The sequence below is a fragment of the Rosa rugosa genome, chromosome 3, assembly GCF_958449725.1.
Source record: "Rosa rugosa chromosome 3, drRosRugo1.1, whole genome shotgun sequence".
Lineage (NCBI taxonomy): Eukaryota > Viridiplantae > Streptophyta > Magnoliopsida > Rosales > Rosaceae > Rosa > Rosa rugosa.
The window spans coordinates 40,598,986-40,616,109 of record NC_084822.1 but is presented as its reverse complement, the minus strand read 5'-3'; the positions used below and the strand labels follow the sequence as shown (position 1 = coordinate 40,616,109).

At 42.3% G+C, this 17,124-nt stretch overlaps 1 protein-coding gene and 1 long non-coding RNA gene across 2 annotated transcripts; both read right to left on the bottom strand.

Moving 5' to 3' along the window:
- Positions 1-79: 79 nt before the first annotated feature.
- LOC133735794 (uncharacterized) lies at positions 80-1,859 on the bottom strand. Its single transcript, XR_009859262.1, has 4 exons — positions 1,359-1,859; positions 972-1,282; positions 804-854; positions 80-147 (listed from the first exon to the last, which is right to left on the bottom strand). It is a non-coding gene; the product is annotated as an uncharacterized LOC133735794 (long non-coding RNA).
- A 14,014-nt stretch (positions 1,860-15,873) lies between these two features.
- On the bottom strand, positions 15,874-16,925 carry LOC133735788 (probable glutathione S-transferase). Its single transcript, XM_062163223.1, has 2 exons — positions 16,549-16,925; positions 15,874-16,383 (listed from the first exon to the last, which is right to left on the bottom strand). The coding sequence occupies exons 1-2, from the start codon at positions 16,861-16,863 to the stop codon at positions 16,018-16,020; spliced, it is 681 nt and encodes a 226-aa protein (XP_062019207.1). The 5' UTR covers positions 16,864-16,925; the 3' UTR covers positions 15,874-16,017.
- Between the last annotated feature and the right edge of the window lie 199 nt (positions 16,926-17,124).

The window sequence follows — 17,124 nt, the reverse complement described above, 5'->3', positions numbered from 1 at the left end:
GAGGACAAAATGGAAATCATAACAGAGGTTTAGGTGCAAAAGTTTACCAGAAGGGCCTCCTATATTGACTACAAGCAATGGCTTCAGGAGCGGTGCCAGTTCAGCGTGCCAGGTAGAAGCAGCACTCCTAAGTGCAGCAGAATCATCCTGATAAAGAGATCCAATGGTGAGAACCTGAATCATAACAAAGAACCTAATTATATCTATATTCCTGCATAATTAAGTATTCTTCAGTATCCATTTCATCTTTTGGCTCTTCCACATATCATAAACGGATAAGCAAATGACACCATACACCAAAACTACAGAACATCAGTTGCTTTTCGAGGAAAACGTACAAACATAATAAACCTCATCATGGTCTTAAACACATTGAATATAACACAAGGCTTTCTAGGCACTAGAACTCTGTGCAGGATAGTCTTAATATATCAAGACAAATAATGGCAACAATTCAACCAATAACCAGTTAAGAACTCCACCTAAAAAACATCACTAGACATGGAGATAACATAAATAAATAATAGCATTTTACCTAAAGTTTCACATGCCATCATACTAGACGCAGGTGGACAAAAGCCTTAAAAGAATAGGTCATTAATCCTCAAGCATCGGACCCAAACACAAAGCCTTAAACATAGACGATGCACAAAATGTAAACATGGTGCAATCATAATTTAATTTGAAGTGTAAATGGAGCAGACACATCTCACAACATACTGTTTTGTCTAGTCACAGGCCTTCTGCGACACACAATTAGATAAAAATTGAACCAACAAGGCAAAAGCTTTCGAGTTATATACCACAGTGTTTATCCAATCCCTTGTCTCTGCTTTAGCCTCCTCCTTTGGATCCTATCATTAAAAAGAATGACAACATCAACAACTGCAGTGGTGTAAACACACACACACACACACAATTTGATCATACTGACATACTGAAATCAAACCAAGAGCAAGGCAGCAACTTACCTGAGCTTGAAGATTTCTGAATCGAACCAAGACTCCAAGAGCAAGACCAGTTGACCACGAGCTCGATACTTCAACTGAAAACCCAGAACAGATCGATTGAAAACATTAAACCCAGAAACAATTCACAGTTTGATACCATCATACAAATGACAATGCGCCCAGAAACTTAACAAGAGTGAAGAGTTGAAGAATCACTGAATCCAAAACCCATAAATCGAGCTTGAAGAATCACCAAGCTTCGAACCCAAAATTTCTGCTTTGCGGCTTCACAGCAAGAGGAAGAGTTCGAGCCTTCGATTGAAATTGTGAACCTGGAAATTGTGAGATTGTGAGAGTCAGAAATTCGATTGGAAGACTAAAACCCAGAATTCCAGAAATTTGACTTACCAGCAATGTCACCGACTCACCAGCGAATATGGATAACCAGAGGTGGAGAGCTGGAAGCTTGGAAGTCCAGATAACCAGAGCCACCAGTTTTGCAGGAGAGAGAAGGAAAGAGAGAGAGAGAGAAGAGATGCGGCATTCCATCGTCGAGCAGAGGAGCTGGTCCGAGGCGGAAAAGGAGGAGGGTAGGGTTCTGATTGTAGCCGGAGAACGGAGACGAGGAGGAGGGTTGTGGTCTGAGGCGGAGAACGAAGAGGAGGATGATTTTTGTCGGAGGCGGAGAACGAAGCAGAAAAGGGAGGTTTGGTCGAATAGTGTTAGGGCAAGCTGAAGTCAATGTTACTCTAAATATGTCTAAGTGTGGGAATGAGTTTTTCCTCCCCCGCGCTTCTTTTACAAATTTTAACTTAGCCGCTCAGCGGTTTTCTGAAAATTCAAACAAAAGTTTTGTCATCTGTCAACAGTAAAAAGCGATGTCAGTTATATGCATACAAATCGGTTTTTGAGGAATCAATGTTAATAATGCTGTTTTACATCGCGTGTATTTCTCACCGACTTAAATGGCATGATGTCTATGAGCATAATTCTAGTAGTGTAACATGTTTCTCGAAAGTGGAATTTAGGCAATGACTTAATGAGCAAGTCTGCCATACTGTCCTCAGATCGAATCTAGTTCACTTTGATCTTGAGGAGAGTTTGTTGTTGCTAATTATCTTTGGTGTGGTTGCTTCTGATGTAGCCTTGCTTCAAAACAAGCAGCATTATCTTATATGCTTGTAGGCTCATCTGTGGTAGACTTCAAACCACAATTGTTCGAACATGCGTAACTATGGATCAAATCCATATACATTCACGAATCACTTCGTGAAGAGCAATAATCTCTGCATTGTTCGAAGATATAGCGACTAGGGTCTGCTCTGTAGACCTCCAAGATATCACGGTCTTTACCCATGGCGAACACTTAACCAGTTTGGGAACGACCTTTGTGTGGGTCAGAGAGATACCTAATATCAACAAAACCTTTCAAAACACATGTCGTTTTGGGATGGGGATAGAGGACACAAGCCAGTGTTGGCGGCGTTCCTGCTGTGTGATGGGTCTGAATCCATCATCTCTCTGTAGGGATAGAACAAGCCCATATCAATCGTACATCTCAAGTACTGAAAATGACGTCGCGTTTACACCAATCCTAATGGCGTCGCGTTGGAGCAGAGCTATATCTTAGCTAACAAGCTTACTGCAAATGAGATGTCTGGTCTTGTGCATTTAGCTAAGTACAATAATGCGCCTATTGTACTAAGTAAGGCACTTCTGCCTCTAGCATATCTTCGTCATCATCCTTTCGACGAAGAGGATCCTTTTCAGGATCAAGACTACGGACGATCATGGGGGTGCTTGAAGGCTTGACCTTGTCAAAATGCCTAAGCATCTATCGACACGATGCTCAAGTTCCAAACCGAGACATAATCGTGTTCTCCCAAAATCCTTCATCTCAAACTCGGATTTCAAATGTTCAGCGGTTTCCCTTAACTCTTTAAGGGCTTCCAATGAAGATCATGTCCAACATGAACCGCGATAGAATCCGAAACTTGTTATAAAAACGCGTGGGCATATCCCTTCCCAATCAAGTAGTCACTTTAGTGAGCGTTTCAATCTTATTGTAAACGCGCTCCGTGGTCTAGAGCCACTTGACTTGGGTAGATGAAGTTCACCATGAACCGTCATGTATATTCCGTATCTAGATCCCCATAGAGATACGTAGTGACCACATTTGTAAGCTGCATGATCAGTTATTCGGAAACTACTAAACTGACAAGGTAGTGGAGTGCAATGACATCCATTACAAGAGAATATGTCTCATCGTAGTCGATTCCAGGACGTTTTGTGAGAAGCCTTGCGCCATAAGGCGAGATTGCCATCTCTTTTTCTCATCACGCTTTCTAACGACGACCCATTAGTCAATTGGTTTTATGTTAGGAGGTGTTGGCATCACTAGCTCGAAAACCTTCCTCTTCATTAGAGAATCCAACTTAACCTGGATCGCATCTTTTCATTTAGGCCAAATCTCTCTACGTTGGCATTCATTCATCAACGGAGCGTTGTTCGATATCATCTGACTCAACAAACTCATGCGCAACGAAATGCGCAACTACGTCATCAATTATGATGGAGTTTCTATCCCACGTCTCATGCACACTAGTGTAAGTTTCATAGAGCTCTATATTCTCAGGAATATGTTCTGACGTTGAGGCGTCTCCCAACGATAACCATAACCCAGAAGATACTCATGAGACGGATTTTGAGTCTTGATGATCAAAGGATTGGGTTGTGCCAAAGTATCATTCGAACTCACGGGCCTCCCACGCATCCTAGCTGGGGTCATGGCCTGTAACGCCAGAGTGCCACTCTCTTTGGCGTTGGCGCCATGCCTACCTCCGTGTAGGGTGGCGCTACGTCCTCTCGTAGGGACGTCCTTCCTTGCAGGCATGTTTGCAGCATATTTGTGTGATCTCGTCACTTTAGTAGGGATCGGGATGAGACATAGTGGGGTCAGACCACGACAATTCCTGTCGTTCCTGCTGAACATCTGTGTTCTTATCTCCCCCTAACGATGGGAAGACTGTCTCATCAAAGTGACATCCGCAAATCTAGCGGTAAGGAGATCGCTTAGCAAGGGCATGAAGTGGCGGACGATTGTTGGAGTTGTTTGGACCCAAAATGAACATTTTGGCCTGACAAGGCATGTGTTGGAGAAATTGAGCCAATGTCAGTGGCTCAAGCTATATATTTTCGACAAGCTCGAAATATATATTTAGAGGCTAAATAAAGCCTACTATGGAAGCATGGAAGCATGAAAAGTTAACTTTAGCACATTTTCCTACTTCGGCTAGGAGAAACCGAGCTAAACAAGGAAGGAGGGGCGGCAGACTAACCAAATGAAATCGAAATGTGCTGAAACTTTCCAGATCCATTCTAGACAGCCCAAGGATCATTTCTTATGAAGAGTGCAAGAGCTTTTTTTGAGTGGAAGACCTTCAAACAATCAGCCCAATTTTCTACAGAAGCAAAACTGGAAAACTGGACCTGTAAGAGGTCCAGCAGCATTTTCGGCCCAACCACATGGAATAAAAATCTGAAAATTTGTCAGGATGATCTACACTCATAGTGGAACATTTAATATGAAGAAGTCAAAGGCATATAATGAAGTCTTGTTGGAGAAATAATTGAAGGAATAAAGGGGCAGAAACTGACCTAAAACCAGCTCAATATTCACATGTTCATGTTTCCTACCCACATGAAGAAAGCTAGATGCTTTTCTCTTTTTCCTTGGATATATTTTTCTTCTACAATCTCTTTAATAGATCATCACCACTTCCATGTTGCTGCACCTTCATGCTTTGCTTTCATTTCATCTTTTCTCTATCTTTTCCATATTTTACAAGTGAACTTAGATCTACTTTCATTATTTTTCTTCCACTCATCATTTCACTCTTCTTTTTCTTCCCTATATAAACACCTTCTCCTCTCATTCTAACACACCCATTCACAACACACATTCACATTCAACAACAACATCTCTAAGATGATCTAAGTTCTCTCTAGAGCAAACCTCTCTAAGAGCAACTCCTCTCCCTCTCTTTCTCTTTCTCTTAGCGGTGATCACACTCCTAGTCCTAGTCTTCTCAGAAGCCGACTTTCAGTGCCACCAAACCCTCTGTCAACGTGCTTCGGTCCTAGTCTCCTCGGGAGCAGACGGTAGTGCCGCGACCACAACGGTTACAGAACCAGCCAAGCAAGGGTAACGCCCTAGCAACCCAGCCAAGCTAAAGTCACGCTTTAGCAAGATCTCAACACTTCCCGGTGATGTCGCTCTGCTCGATCTACAATATTGAGTATCGATTGTGTTAACAAGAAGAAACTTCAGCAAAGTCCTCACCACGAGGCAGAAAGAATCCCCACGACGAGGTTGGTGCTCTCCTCGTCTACAATCGCTTGAAAAGAAGTCAGGTCAAGGGACATCCCCGACGACCGCACCCGAACGGTGCTGGCACGCCCGCGCAGAAAAGAGACTGTTGACCAGCTGCAGCAAAATTGGAGCCAAACAGGAGTCTCAAATCCAACTGAGTTGCCCATTCGTCTGTAAGGACCCATTATAGAGCGCTGTGGCGGCGCAATTGGCACATAAAGGCATACTCAAATATGCGTAAGTACGATACTTGTACCCAGTCACTAGCTGTAACGCAGAGGTAGGTTGAGTGGCGGTGGGTCGTAGACGAATTAGCATAGCTACATGCGATATTGCATCACTCCAAGCGGATATAAGGAAATTAGTGCGCATTACCAATGTCCGGACTACCATCGTAGTCGTTTCCGCGAGACCAATTGGGTGTGTTTATGGGAATATAATGTCCAACATTAGTCCCAATGCAATAACCATCGAAAGTCTTCGATGTAAACTCTCTAGCATTGTCAAGTCCAATTGACGGAAGAGGATGATCCGGGGAATGATCCCGTTGTCATATGATATGTGCTAGAAGTGTAGCATAAGCAACATTTAGAGGTGGACAATGGCACAACACGTGACCAGCGTGTTTGCGTATCAACCAATATCATGAGATATTTAAACGTCCGCAAGTTGGTTGAATCAGTCCATAGAATCCCCATGGATTCTATGTAAGAACATAATGAGTATTTTCATATCCTTTTCATAGGACGGTCTCAGTCCTAGTTTCCCTAAGGAACGGGCTTTGTAAAACGAGCGAGAGGCTTTAGAAGTAACCAATGAGGATTTTGGTTGGGCCTGAGCGTCTGAAACGCTATTTGAAGCAAGTTGGTGATTGCAGCATCACCTAGGGCGCCATCACCATGATGGACGCCATCCATGGCGTCATGGATAGGGACTACGCCAGCCCTAGGCTGGTGGTGGACGGAGGCGGTGCCCTAGGCAGCTACGTCGGTCACACTTAGTCCAGAAATCAACTTTTGATTCATGCTTCGTTTCGCTCGAAAGAAATGATGTCCTTATGAAGTCTTTAGTAGACGGATCATCATATCATGACTAGGATGATCTATCCTATCGTGACAAAGCCAATATGTGTCTAAATCCAAGAGATCTTCTCTCATAACTTTATTGGATTTTATAGCTCGAATAGTGACATAGAGTCCACTAGAGAGACACATAAACTTCTCTAAGATGCGCATTTGTTCGCAATCATTAGAGGTATTGCAAATGAACTCATTTCCGTTCTCTACATGCGTTTTCGCATGGAATCCGTTTGGCTATTCATAGGTGCGATTGGCCCTAGGAGCGTAGAGAGTTTTTTGTGATAGTAATTAAGGTGCCATTTGGCAAGTGGAACTTGGGCTATTCCATGTCCTTGAATTAATACTGATGGCCCAGCCATCGTAGTCACAAAAGTCATATGCTCATAATCAAAATGGAGCCATAAAGAACTCGAAATTTTATTCATAAGCCAACAGAGTTACATCATTGTCTCTTTGACCAAAGAAAATCTAATCCAAAATGCTAGCTAATGCAAAACAATGGTAGTTGTCTAACTTCTTTCGGTAATTCCAAAATAAATGTGACCAGGTGAGTAGAGAGATGTTGGTGGAGCAAGGCTCGCTTAAGTACCACTAATCTCAGAACCTTCCTAGACATCACACTTATTTTGGGTGAGCCTACTTTGAAGAAAGACTTAAACCATTGGCATTCACTACAAAGTATATGGCAATTGCCTATTACATCTCTTGGAAAAATAAGGACTTAAACAGAATTGGCGATCTATTGATCCCAGCCAGATTTGTAGTCTTCAACCCTTCACTCTAGATCATCTTCTTGATCTTCTTGTTCCATATAGTGAGTTTCTCTTGCTTCACAATATGCTTTGTAGGCGGTGAGAAGTTCTTCACGAGCTCTACAAATGTGTGCCCAATGATCAGACACTCCACATCGAGAACATACATCTCTTTGCTCAAACTCCATTGATTGAGGCGCTTTGAAAGCGTCATTTAGATGGCTCTTAGTGTTGGTGGCGCCACCAATATGGCCAGAGGCGTTGCCTCCCTCTCTCTTTCCACGTTGACATTTTCGGTTCCGTGTTCGCCTATTTTGGCGATTACCTTCCCAAGTAGAGCGATTATATGGACCAGAAAGTCCAGAAGTATCCCTAAGGTTAGGGTTTTGCTTTTGACACCTTCTCTTAGGGGCGCAACTATAATTGGATTCCGGAATATGCTCTATTTCCATGGATCTCGAATTATAGTTCTTCACAAGGATGTTGTCATGCTTTTCAGCGACATTCATAGCTCCAATGAGCTCATGAAACCTTGTGATCCGTCCTGCAGTAACATCAATTCGATAGTTCTTAGCAACCATCAATGCAGAGACGGGGAAGGTAGAGAGAGTCTTCTCAATCAACATCGCATTTGTGATCTCTTTACCACAGAATTCCATTGAGGATTTAATGAGAAGTGCTTCCGAGTTGTAGTCAAGAACTGACTTGAAATCACAGAAGCGAAGGCTATGCCATCTCACTTCTAGGTCAGGAAGCAGGGAGTCACGGACGTTGCCAAATCTTTTTTCGAGTGAGACCCACAGCCTTCTGGGGCCTTCTTCATTCATACACTCGTACTGGAGCGAATCATCCATATGACGAGTCATTAGGATGATGGCTTTCGCCTTATTTGCCTCTAAGGCTGCTCTATTTGCTTCCAAAGCTTGAGCTTGCTCAACAGTTAGCATGTCCTGGCTAGGCTCGAGAATCGTATCCAGGATTCCATCGGCCTTGAGATGCTGGAAGACATCACGAACCCACTTGTGATATTCAGAGCCAGTTGTTCCCAATTGAGCAAAGTCCAATTTGTTCAGGTTACTCATCCTGAAAGAGAACAAGAAAAAGGGTTAGTTTCAGAGCGGAAAAAGCTACCACGAAAACATATAAAATTTCTGAGCGTAGTCGCTTCTAAGAAATTAGGAATTTCTGAGCATAATATCTTCCAAGAAATTCAATTCCAAGAGGTATTGGATTAGATCGAAACAATGACGTAAGTGGTCGATCATAAATTCTCTACAAACTTTAAGTTTGGAGATCTCAACAAGCTCCAAGCTTGGAGTGAGCACGAAACCCCACAGTTCGGCTAAATTAGGTCTCCCCTATGATGAAGAAAGGGGGGTAGAAGAAGGGATGTTGCAAGTCCCCGATAAAAGAAGAGAAACTGAATTTAAAAACTCTAAAAAAACGGGAACTTTTAGAAAAAATACCTCGAAATAGATAGCCGGAAAATTTGGTCGGAAAAAGTCGCAGGAAAACTGCCGGAAAAGTGGCTGAAAAGTGGTTGACCGGCGTTGACCGACATTGACCAGAGGGTTGACCGGAGGCTGACGTTGCACTGATGCTGACATGTCAGGATGATGTGGCGCTGTCGCTGACATGGCAGGCTGATGTGGCTGTGCTGACGTGGCGGTGGGTCATGTGGGTCAGGTGTGTCAGTGGGCCGGGTCAGGTCAGTGGGCTTCTGGGCTTTTCTTCTTTGGGCTGGGCTCCTTCTTCTTTTCCTTTTCTTTTATTTTCTGCCGGTTTTTCTGCCGGACGATGAGGTGGCCGGTTCAGCAAGTTTTAGGCCGGTTTTTTTTGACTTTTTATTCCGGTTCCTGAAACTTCAGATCAAGAGGCTTCTGCTACCAAAATTTGGTGGAAATTGGAGGTCCGGAAGATGGTGAACCAGTGGAATATTTGCTGCGAGTTGTATGGAGCTTCCGGTGGCCGGTTCGGTAGGTTTCCGGCCGGTTCTTGGGGTGCCGCCGCCGGTTCTGGACTCCTGGAATCGAGTTCTTCAAGGTTTGAGGTGGAGGCAGAAAAGGCTTTAAGGTTTTGTATTCGGATTCAAGGTTTTTAGCTTCTTGAATCAGAGTTTGGCTATTTGTTTCAGGGTTAGGGCTTCGTGCTGATAACGTGTTTTAGGAAAACTGAAATTGGGAGAGAATAGAGTCGTACTTTCATTGATAATAGGGGCCTCTTTATATAGAGGATTACAAACATAGAGATAGAGTTGTACATGGAAACATAATTGTACATTGATTGGATATCTCCTAAGATTCTCCGAGAATATCTCTAATATAAACACTATTTCAACTAGAGCAAGTAACCTCTAGTTTGGGCCAGACACATATTCTGGATTTACTTGAACAGAGGGAAGATTATGTGGGAAATCTTTACATCCGATAAAATGCATTAACACATACAAATACACAAAGAATATATAAGAATGTTGAAACAATGATAAAGGACTTGCCAAAGAAATATAAGAATGTTGATCATCAAACAATAGATATTAAAAGAAAACCGTAGAAATATTACTCCGGGTTGAAAAAGAAAGAGGTCGCTAGTTCCTGAACAAGAGCAAAAGTTCTGACAGCAAACATAGTTGCTGTAAAGTCATCCCAACATCCTTCAAACAGAGAATCTATCACTTAAACAAATCTATATAAGAATATCTAAAGCGACATTAAATCCACCCTAGCACTTGTATTTGGAGTTGAGATGTAAAAACAAACATAGCATTATGATTTAAGTAACATGCTCTGTATATATATATATATATATATATATATATATATATATATATATATCTAGATGGAAGACGACAAACAAACATATCATTAAGATTAAGTGATTTAGTCTAGGATTAATTTCAGTTTACCTTCCTGAGGTTTGGGGGTGTCATCATTTCACCCCCCAAACTCTCAATTTCACTTTTTTACCCCCTGAACTTTCCAATTTTTGTCTTCCGTGCCCAATTTCTCATTTTCCGTCCAAATTGGACGTTAAGTCTGACTATTTGATCCACTTTGAGGCTAAAATGGTCATTTCAAGGCAAAAAAACAAAAACCCAAAACAAAAAATAAAAAAACCTTTCTCCTTCACTTTCGGTTTCTCTTTCATCTCTCTCTCTCTCTCTCTCTCTCATATCTGCCCAAATCTATCTCTCTCTCTCGACACCTCCCTCACGCGCCTCGCCGCCACCAACTCCTCTGACCCCTCCCCTTCCTTCGAGTCCACCTCCGCCTTCCTCTCCTGCTTCTCCATCTCCAAGTCCTCCGGCCACCTTCTCATCACGCTGCCACCTCCAATAGATCCAACACCCAAATCCGACCCAAGCTCGAGCCTTATCGTAGACATGCATCTCCCACAGCCACCGTACACGACCACCACAGTCGCAACACCACTGCCCCTCTTCGTTCATCGATTTCCGACCATCACCTCGCCACACCGACACCACCTTCAGACTCAGCAAGACCTAGAGAGCAAATCCCGAACCATAGCCTCAAGCTTCGATGCCGAAAAACGCTGAACGCACATCGCCGGAACCCGAGACTCTGCATGTCGTCGTTTTTCAATTCCTAGCCATGTTTGAGTTACACGACCACCATGGATGAAGTCAGCACCTCAAAGAGCATAACCCTCTAACTCTGACCTCCAATTTCGGCAAGAGCCGCCGTACGCGCCGCCGCCGTGCATAGCCGCCAAACTCCCAGACCTTCTTAACTAGGTAATTTTGTCCTCTCCCTTTGGATAACGCCTTGAGTCATTGTGAATCGAAAACCCTAATTCACTACTCTTTTATTGGAATTTGAGGTTTGTGGAATCTGGAAAATTGAAGCTTTGGAGAAGAAATGAGCTACTGGTTCAGTTTCGATTGAAATCGAATAAGGTAAGAATCTCGACCTGTGTTTGGATGAAATATTGGATGAGGGTTTTTCATTGATTGTGTATTGTTTGCTAGGAATTTAGATGGTTAATGGTTGTGGATTTCTGCGTTTTTGGAGTGTTGGAAAATAGAGAAACTGTTGTTTCAGCCCAAATGATTTTGGAAATTGGTAAGGGTATTCTGCAGTTTCTGTTTTAGATACAAAAACATTGGTGATGGGTTGATTGTTGAGCTTATACTGTCTGCTAGGGATTCGAAATATTGGTGAGGATGGGGCACAACTATGTGGGATCGAGTTACGGTTTGGAAAAGCAGGAGAGGGAGAGTTGATGGAGGAATTGGAGATGGAGAAGCAGGAGAGGAAGGCGGAGGTGGACTCGAAGGAAGGGGAGGGGTCGGAGGAGTTGGCGGCGGCGAGGCGCGTGAGGGAGGTGTCGAGAGAGAGAGATAGATTTGGAGATGCAGATCTGAGAGAGAGAGATAGAGAGATTTGGGCAGATATGAGAGAGAGAGAGAGAGAGAGAGATGAAAGAGAAACCGAAAGTGAAGGAGAAAGGTTTTTTTATTTTTTGTTTTGGGTTTTTGTTTTTTGGGAGAATTTTTCGAACAGTACATGAACTAAAGGTCACTGTGAATTAACGTTCCTCACTTTACACTAATTACACTTTGGTACCTAGACTATAAAACCTGACTACATTTACATACATGCCGTTAATAACACCGTTAATCTTATGTCATTTTTAATTTTTCAAAGGGTAGTTTGGTATTTTCAGTCTCTCTCTCTCTCTCAACCTCTCGACCTCTCGACCTCTTCTTCTCCAGCTCCTCATTCTTATTGCCACGACTAATCACACCACCATCTCCCTCTCCTCCAATTCCTGCAACACCCCCAAATCACAGAGATCTAACTCAACCAATCACAATCCACAAAACCTAAATCCCCATAAACAAGATAAGAAAATTCGAGGGACTCACAAGGACGTCCAATGCCCAGAACTTGTACCTACCTTTCCCGAGTACTAGGCTTGAATCAGAGCTGTCCTTCTTCGTGCCGGCGACCATCATCGTCGGAAGGCCATCGTCATCCTTCATTTCTGGACCGGATATCTTCCTTGATTATTTAAGATCCTTAATTTCTTCTTTAAGTGGATGAACCTGTTTCCTGACCCGATTCGTGCTTCTGCTCATCACCATTTACCATGTGCTTTCTGGGCTTTTTGGGTCGTCCTAGACCCACCACTTGCACAGGAACTTGGAGGAGATGCAGTCTCTGCCGCCTCCGGTCCAGCTCGGCGAGATCACCGTTGATGAGCTGAAGTAGTACGATGGCTCCGACCAAGTGTTGAATCAAAATTTCAATTTGGGGTTTTTAGGATTTAGCTTCTGGGGTTGTGATTGTTGTGATTAACAAGGTGGTTGCTTTTCGTTTCGGTGCTTGATGAGAAACTGTTTCTATCTAGCTGAAAAAAAAAAGAGAACAGATGAAGAAGACAGAACAGTCGAGGAGAGAGAGAGAGAGAGAGAGAGAGAGCTGGGTGCCCAGGGTAGGGGAGATATAGAGATGGGTGCATAGAGTAAAAAGATGAAGAGACAACTTTACCCTTGAAAATATGCCAGGTGGCATGCCAACTAACGGAGTCATTAACGGCGTGTATGTAAATGTAGTCGGGTTTTATAGTCCAGGTACCAAAGTGTAGTTAGTGTAAAGTGAGGCACGTTAATTCACAGTGATCTTTAGTTCAGGTACTGTTTGAAAAATTCTCCCTTGTTTTTTTGCCTTGAAATGACCATTTTAGCCTCAAAGTGGGTCAAATAGTCAGACTTAACGTCCAATTTGGACGGAAAATGAGAAATTGGGCACGGAAGACAAAAATTGGAAAGTTCAGGGGGTAAAAAAGTGAAATTGAGAGTTTGGGGGGTGAAATGATGACACCTCCAAACCTCAGGGGGGTAAACTAAAATTAATCCTATAGTCTATCAGGATATTGGCTTAGTTGAGCCTATTTGATACACCAAACAAGAACAAAAGCTTCCTCACATTACTAAGCATTTTTAAAACAACCAACTTATAGCCTTGAGAACTCCTACAAAAAAAGGTATCAATATGGGAAGCAAGCTTTGATATTTCTCCATCACCCTCTTCAAAACCTTCACAGTTTTGGGCATCAAAAAGCACAAGCAGTTTGCAGCCCCGCAGTAGCGTAACAACACCATCCCTTTCAATGCGAAAATTTCTCGCAAAAAAATTCTGAAGGTTTGGCAGCGAGTTCACAATTGTGGACGCCTCAACTTCACCAACAGTGGCGTGAAAAATGTTTAAATCTGTAAAATACTTGCAGTGAGTGCCAATCTGCACAATGATTCTATCCAAAACATTGTAGCAGAGGAGACTTTCTGATGCCAACAGCTCCTCCTTTCAAACTGTTTCAGAATTCTAACCATGCCTCCCCCAAAAAAACACGGACTCCAAAAATTTCCACTTTACAATTACCTCTAGAATAATCTGAGAACTCTTGAAGACAACTAAATCATCCTTGAACCAGATAACCTTAAGGAGGGGGCACTCATGTGAAACATATCTCACTGCTTCTTCGGTACAGAATTCAGGTACTTCGAGTAAAGTAACCTTTCCACGGCTACGGTTTACAACACACTTTACAAAAGCAGTGATAGAGACACGACTCTTATCAATTCCACATTGATCTATAAACTTATCATAAAAGGGACCAAAACTCTGAGGCCCAACATCATCATCAACATTACGAATGAACATATCATCATCCACATTACCAATGAACAAAGGACAAGGTACATGGTCTAGGAATCTGAGACTATGCCAGCATAAAGGATTGAGGATAGTTTTGTACCATGATTTGCAGACGAAAGGGACGGCCAGAAGCAGAGACTCCATCCCAACTCTGGAGAGCATATTGGTCAAGCAGTCCGACTGTAACTCCTCCCATCTTCTTCGCTCAGTCCGGCCTTCTTCTTCTTCTTCGCAGTCCATGAATCGGGCATTCGTGCCGGTATTTTGAACGACGTCGTCCCCCATCGGTGTGGATATTTGCTGAGGCCAAACCCTAAACCCCCAAAATGTTCGCGCCAAATAGTTATGATGAAGTGGGAAATGGAATTGGGGCAGATTTGCCAAATATTACCAAAGCCTTGAATGGTTAATTTATATTCTCTAATGGTTTGATGAAATGACTTAGACTAGGTAGTGGTACGATCATGTCACAAGGTTATCAATTACAACAGACTCGATAATACAACCGAAAATCTTCATAAAATTGAGAGAGTGAAACATGTTTAAGATATTTAAGTGAATTAATTCATTTTATAATGTCATCATAATTCATTTCAAGTTTGGGTTTGTTTCTGATGATTATAAAATAAGTTGGATTTAATTTGTCTGTTGTGACATGTTTAATACGGTCGACATAATACAAACTAAGACACAAAATATTGATAGCCCTAATCACTATAGTTATTCGTATTTAAACGTTTATTTCGGATGAATAAGCTGGGTTAGCACTATGATACCTACGTATAGGCTTATAGCAGCAAGAATGTGACACCATAATGATAATTGATTGTGGCAAAACCTAGATTTGGTGTGACTAGTCCAAATATGGATGTGATATTTTATGTAATAGGGAAAGTACATTAAATCATAGATTTCATACATCCAAGGTTCTAAAAAATGCTAGGCGCTAGTCGGGCGGTGACCCGGGGACTAGCGCCTAGGGGCCTAGGCAGGAGTCTAGGCGGGGACTAGGCGGTTTTTATTATTTTATTATTTTATGACATAAAATTAATTAATAATAATATTTAAAGTCCTATAATTAAATAAAAATAATCAAATATGTAAAAAAAAGAAGGTACATGAACTTGTGAGCCTCATGATAGAAGCAGCACGTGTTGTTAACGTGGCCAGATGAATCTGATGAAGACTTTCCAACTATTTTAGCTTATCCAAGAGGCTGAGACCAAATTCCAAGAAAAGAAAGACCAAGAGCAGTAAACCCATAGCTCTCGTTCTTCTTTCTCTGAAACACACAGTGAGATGGAGGAGAAAACAATCAAATTGTGGGAACCCAGATAACCCATCACTGCCATCCTCACCATAGACCCAGATAACCCATCAACACCGAGCTTGAAGCCTTGAAACCCAGAAATTCGATTGAAAGACAAAAACCCAGAGAGAGACAAAATCGAGCTGGAAGTCCAGTTTACCGGCGAGCTGGAGAGCTAGAGAGCTGGCCGGAGACTCGGAGAGAGACTGAGAGTCGACTGATCGAGGGATGAAGGAGCGACGGAGCGGCGTTCCTTCTTGATTTCGAACCCAGAAAATGAAACCCGATTTCGTGATTTCGTCCCGTTTTGGTTTTCCTTAAAAAAAAAAAAAAAAAAAAAAAAAGCCTAGGCGTCGACCGCCCAGCCCTGCCTAGGCGGTCTAGGCGGCCGACTTTATTCCCAACGCCCAGCTCGCTCGACTAGGGGAGAATCGGAACGGTGTTGCTGCGCCTAGGCGCCGATTTTTAGAACACTGCATACATATTTTCAGAATAGAATTTCTTGTAATCTTTGTACTCTTGACTCTTTATATAAAGGGCCCTATCATCAATAAAGAAACACACAATTATCTCTCAAATTCTCTTATTCTACAACACTGAAATTTTTTTGAAGAAGTAAAGCTGCGAGCTTTTATTTGCTGGAGTTAATTTTTCGATATGCCAATGTTCTTGAAAATTTGATGGAATGTATGGACTCTGTTTCATATACAGACATATATCTATGCCATATGTCCATGGAAATATATGTTTATTCAAGCTGCGAGTTTTTCTTTGCTGGAGTTAATGTGGACAAGAAAATTACAGAAACAACCTTACATCAGCTAATAGCTATATCATTGTTTGAAAAGTAGAAGCTCAGTAGAAGCAGGTTCTAGCTAGCTAGTGTTTAAGATTTTAGCAAGAATTGTTGCTCTTCGATCTTTGAAATAGGTCAACATTGCACTGCGATCAGGAAGGGTCTCTTTGATTGTGGGAATCTCCTTGAACCTTTGAATCCATGCATGTAAGCGAGGGAAGCTTTCGACTTCAATCGCTTTAACCCCAGCTGCTTCACTCAAGACTTCCAGCCACCAAGCTAACCATCCAAATTCTAAATCAGCCATTCCAATCTCGTCTCCACCGAAAAACTTCTTGTCACCGAGGCCCTGCTCTTCCAAGATTCTCAGCTGCTCCTGCCGTTCTTCTGTTGCTTTCACTTGTTGTTCTCCCTCAGTTGAGAAAAATCCAAACAGGGCTGGCCTCTATGTCACACAAACATCTACATTAGTTCGAGTTGGATAAAATTCGATTTTTTGTTAGTTGTTAGACAGTCAAGTGTCAACTAGTTATATAAACAAACATGCGACAAATGACTCATTTGACAATATATATAACGTAGTAAAAATAGTTGAGTGATCATTACTTACCTTGTCCTCTCCGAACTTTGTCCAGAATCGAGCCAGAGCTCGTCCATGAGGGTCTTTAGGAAGCAAGGGGTTCTGTGGCCACGTCTCTTCAATGTACTCAAGAATGACAGCGGACTCTGCGATTGGTTTTCCGGCATGAACAAGAACCGGAACCTTCTTATGGACTGGGTTGTACTTTAGAAGACGGTCACTCTTGTTGTATAACACATCCTCCTCCTCAACATACTCATAATCTACACCCTTGAGTTTAAGTGCCCAGATAACCCTGTAAACAAATGGACTAGTCCAAGCTCCTAACAATGTAACTATTGCCATTTTGCTGGGTTCTGTTTTGCTCCTAGACTGGTTTCTACATGTATATATATGCCTCACATTCAATGTACAAGGTAAGGAAGGATGGAGGCCAATTTATCCTTTGTTGGCTATTGTTGACTTTACTATTCATATGTAGTTGGTATACATCTTGTCAAGCAAGTTGTACTAGTTGATTATTCTTCTTAAAGTCGACCAGAACTTTTGACTACAAAATTTAAAAAGCAGAACGAAGCCAATCCTTATGTTGAAGACAGGTGTTGG